The following is a 5007-nucleotide window of genomic DNA, read 5'->3' on the forward strand; positions in this document are numbered from 1 at the left end:
GAAACTCTTGGGAAAAATTTGCGGAACACGGGACGATGGAACGAAGAAATCTTTGAAAACGTGGGGAGGAGGAGGGAGGGGAAGAGGAAGGGGGAAAGAGAAAGAATCGAATGACTTCCGATTAAATTCATTAGGAGAGGAGCGAGGGAGGGAGGGAGAGAAAGAGACAGGGAAGAGAAAAAAGAAAAAGGGAGGAAATATCGGGAAAAGCTTGGTCGTACATTCGAAGCGATAACGAGGCTAGAAAAATACAAAAGTGGGACATAACGGTTTGGCGGCAGCCGTAACACGTTCGCGGTTGGTAGCAATAGTGGTGGCGGCGTACGCTTTGGAAAAAGGGAACAGCGATGTGGTGGTGGTGGAGAAAGAGAGTAAAAAGGATGGGGGAGGCGAAAGGGGAAGGGTGGAGGGTGGCAGGAGCGAGCAACGAGCGGCGGACAACGGGCAATGAGCAGCGCGAGCAGTGGGCAGTGGGTAGCGGCGGGCCGGGCAGCGGACAGCTGGCTGGAGGCAGGAGGCAGGAAAGAGGAGGTGGTGACGGTAGTGGCGGCAGTAGCGGTAGAGGTAGCAGTGGTGGCGGCGGCAGCGGTGGTGGCGGTGGCGGTGGCGGCAGTGGCGGTAGCGGCGGCGGCGGCGGTGATACAGACGGAGGATGAGGAAGCGGTGAAAGAGCGGGGGAAGAGGTAAACGGCTGTCGACCCATCGCTCATACCACGTTTCTCGTACACACGCTGATCTAGTTGTATTTATGCCAGCAGTGAATCACGTCGAAGGTTTGATTTGTCGATGGCTTTTATGGACGGGAATTAACGCGTGCAGCGCTTCGCATTTTGTTACGGCAAATGCCGTTCCCTCCACCCCCCTTCCCTCCCCCTCTTCCTCTTCCCTCCTCCGGCAACCCCACCTCCTCCCACGATCCCACCAGCCACCCGTTTATACCCCTCTCTTTTAGTCGGTTCAACATTTCCAAATAACCGGTACTCGTTCCATGATTTGTACTTCCACTTTACCAATTTTTTTTTAATGCGAAAACAACAGCGGCTCGTCATCCTTCCGCGATTCGACTCCTAAATACAGATAAAAGGGGGAACGAGTCGATATTTCGGATCGATCTGCAAAACGATAAAATTAAACGTCGTATCTCTCTCTCTCTCTCTCTTTCTCTTTCTCTCTTTCTCTCGTGGAGGTACACAGGCTTTCTCGATTTTTCTTCGCCACATACACTTTCCAGTACTTTCCCTCTTCTCCGCGTTAAATCGGCACGCGGTTCGTTCGTGCTTTTAACATCGGCATTCTTTTAAACGCCTTTTTAATCCCCTTCCACGGGTGCGAAAAAAGAAAAAAGAAAAAAAGAAAAAAAAAAGAAAGGAGGGAGCGTTATTCTGACACGCATGATTCGAGTCGTTAATCGCTCCACGTTGATAATTCAAGCAAGCGGGTAAGGAAGGTACGGGGGCGCGCGCGCCTAGCATCATCGACAACGTGAACCGTAATTGTTTAGGAAAGATGGCACTTTGCTCGGCATTTTGTCGCCTTGGACCCCTAATGGCCGGTGGTTGATAACAAGGTTTACAAACTAGACAGCGCTGCCCACTGAGAGACGTTGACAGCGGCTTTCAACCTTCCCGTAGCCGGCTCGATTCGTGGTCAGTTGAAGCGCGTTACTGGTACTCGACATCTCGAACCCGTATCGCCGCGTGTTCCTCTTACACGTGTCGCTTTACCAACCCCTTTACGAGGCAAAGTATAACTCGCCAAAGTTATACCACCACTGACCGAATAGATATACGGAATGTATGTACGCGCGAGGAGAGGAAACGATACTCGCATGGTAGAGAAGAGCACGTGCGCACGTTGCAACCCGTGCACTGTAAGCGCGGTCAGGCGCGTTACGCGACGCAAGAAGAAGGCTTTTCCGCTAATCCTTGGTGCGGCACTAAACGAGCTGGTGGATTTGTTGGAAAGAGCTTATACTTGCTGAGACAGAGAGAACGCCCCTCCCTTTCTCCTCTCCTCCCTCCCCACCCCTCCCCGTCCCCCTTCGCCTCGGTTAGAACGGGAGAAAGAGGAAATAGCGGAAGGTAGGGAAAAGGTGCAGCAACGTGGCTTCTGCTCGTGAAACTACAAAGCTCCTATCCACACGCGGGCTAACAACAATGGGATGATCCTGCCGGATTACGCGATCCGACACGAAGGAAAGGCCGGCTGCTTCGTTTTGTTACCGGTATTCAAGCGCGACTACGCTTGCGATACAGCTTAACGATTCCACCAGTACAGCGACACTGTTCCGATACTCGCTTCTTCTTTCGCGGTATACGATATTTCGTATTTCAAAAATATCTTTAAATATCTTCGTCTTTTTACACATTGTACTTTGTATTTCGTTTTTTTTTCAATAAACAAAGGATAAGAAATAATTAAGTGTACCTTTTTTTTTTTCGAAAGCGATACGACAGAGGTGTGTATTGAGCGATTTAATGCTTGACGATATACCAACGATACATACAGAAAAGGGTAGATAAGCAGTCAACCAACCAACCAGCCAGTCAGCCAGTCAACCAGGTAGATAGAGGTACGGACGAAGAAGAAGATAGGTAACAAGCGCGCGTGAGAAACATGGAGGAGAGAGAGAGAGAGAGAGAGAGAGAGAGAGAGAGAGAGATAGCGACTCGGGTGGTGACGTTGACTAATGATGGTGGTGAGAGAACACACTCTACTCTAACCCGACCTGTTGCACCCCCAATAAACCCCGTCAAACGACGCACCGCTAAATAGAATCGTACCGTGTCTCTCGATCTTACAGACTGCTTCGTGCCAACGAGCGGGAACACGATTTCTCGTTACGATTAAATTCCTTTAATAATACTGATATTTTAAGCGGTGGGACAACAGAGATCGTTATAATATTTTCTCATATTATTATTCATCACAATTTTTTCTCGTCTTTTTTATCGACTCTGCGTTGGAAAATGAAGTAGGCTCTATCGGTAAAAAATCGTATCACGTGACTCGATACAATTATACGATGAAAAAACAATTCAAAGTTTGTCCACGAGATGGACATAGTCGTCGTTGAGCAAATACGACTGGCAAAAGAGTGTCAATGGCAGTGATGGCGGTAACGGTTTGTTGATCGGAACACCGTTGGAGACGATATTGGAAAGACGCGTCCGATGAAAGACCGAATCGACGATCTTCCGTTCTCGCAAGACTGGCCTGACCGCACCATGTCGAGCACTCTTCAACGCGGATTCAATCCCGGTGAGCCACGAAATAATCATCTCCCGCCGATTCATCCCTTCGCCACCAGAAGCCTCTTATTGCTGGAATCGTCCGCAGTCTGGCCAGGAATAAACGTCTGTCGTTCTCCCTTTCTTGCTTCTCTCTTTCTCTCTCTTTTTCTCGTGCCAATATTTTCCGTTCTACCGATCTTTCTCTTTTCTCACATCCAACATCGTTTAAACAATACGGTCTCCTTATTGTTTTTATCAACGGAGAATGAACAGAAAAACGGACGCGATCTCGTATTTTTCTAAATCGAGTAGAAAGTTATCGTTTCAAATTTTTTTTCAATTAATCAATTTTTTCATTTTTTATCATATTACTAACTAGTGCGAATTGTTAGAACATTTACAAAAAAATATCAGTTGTTATCTTGATAATTTTTTAATATATTGTTAAAGTTATCATCCTAAATAGTGTTGTGAAAATTTTAATTGTCGATCGTTGTTAAAAAGTTATTAATAAAAATATTTCTTTGAAACAGTTTATGTTAAGTCAGGTTAAGTCAGCTTAATTTTATTCAAGTTTATTGATGGTTCAATGATAGTCTAAACTCATCAAATCAGCTAACAGTTAAATGAATTTTTACTTAATTTTGATTGAGATGAAATTAAACTCAGAATCAACACAAATTACTTGATATCAATCAAAAATTTATTTAATTATTGAACTCGCTTGATGCAAAAATTAGGTTAGGTTAATAACTTTTTGACGAATAACTATTGACCATCAAATAAAATCTTCAAAATGATACTCAGAATGATCTTGACATTTGATTTTTATTAAAAAATATAAATATCGAAATAGATAAACAAACTGATATCTTTTTATAAATATTTAACTCGCTATCTAGTAACACTATTGAAAATATTTCGATTCGATCAGCCTTTTCAGACAATTGACAAGTGTTGTTCTGAACCACATTATCTTGTTCTCGCGAAATTGAAAATTTCACCTAGTTATGGATATTTAAGTACGACGATACGCATTTCGAATTAAGCGATTGATCTCGTTACTTTTCGCTATTCACCGTACACAACAGATAAATATATTTTTTACTGACCACGCAACTTTTACACGCCTTCGTTGCTTTATAGCCGTATTGTTCTGAAAATCAAGAAATATGTCACCGACAGCGAGGGTAAAATGCTCGGGAACCAAGCGTCGTCGTAGCAGTGTCACGGCCAGGAAAACGTTACTCTCCTTGCTCTTTTCGTCTCTCCTCCCTCGTTTCTCAAGCCTAGATGCACCGCGTCTTTCGTCTACTTAGATTCCCTCCCGCCCTCTCCTTCCCCCCTCCCCTCCCCTATCTTTGTTTTCTTCTCATATCATTCGTTGCTTTTGTATTATATTTCCGTATGCTTCAATCCTTTTAAGATAAATTTCGAATTAACGAAATCTAGACTTCATATAATGAATTATCCAGCATGCTTATACTTATTTTCCATTTTCTCTTTATGTCGAACACAAAGATACGAATGTAGAAATATGAAACATCAAAGTTTTAACTTATACATATTATTAATAGTTTTGGTAATAATTATACTTCGAATAGTATGATTAAAACTTACTTTGCTGTAGTAATTGTTGAAAATTTCAAATATTTTTGTTTTTTATGATAATAAGAAAAAGTAAAATTGGTGTATAAGAAATATATAAAATATAATTTAATTAATAGCAATATAATTCAAATTCTCCGAAGATTTTAAAAACAAATTATATCAA

General features: G+C 43.0%; 1 protein-coding gene across 1 annotated transcript; it reads left to right on the plus strand.

The window, feature by feature from the left end:
* Nucleotides 1-380: 380 nt before the first annotated feature.
* LOC122717566 (putative glycine-rich cell wall structural protein 1) lies at nucleotides 381-656 on the plus strand. The gene has a single exon (XM_043941784.1). The coding sequence runs from the start codon at nucleotides 381-383 to the stop codon at nucleotides 654-656; it is 276 nt and encodes a 91-aa protein (XP_043797719.1).
* The last annotated feature ends 4351 nt before the right edge of the window (nucleotides 657-5007 follow it).

This window comes from Apis laboriosa, unplaced genomic scaffold, assembly GCF_014066325.1.
Source record: "Apis laboriosa isolate Shangri-la unplaced genomic scaffold, ASM1406632v1 scaffold53_cov140, whole genome shotgun sequence".
Taxonomy (NCBI): domain Eukaryota; kingdom Metazoa; phylum Arthropoda; class Insecta; order Hymenoptera; family Apidae; genus Apis; species Apis laboriosa.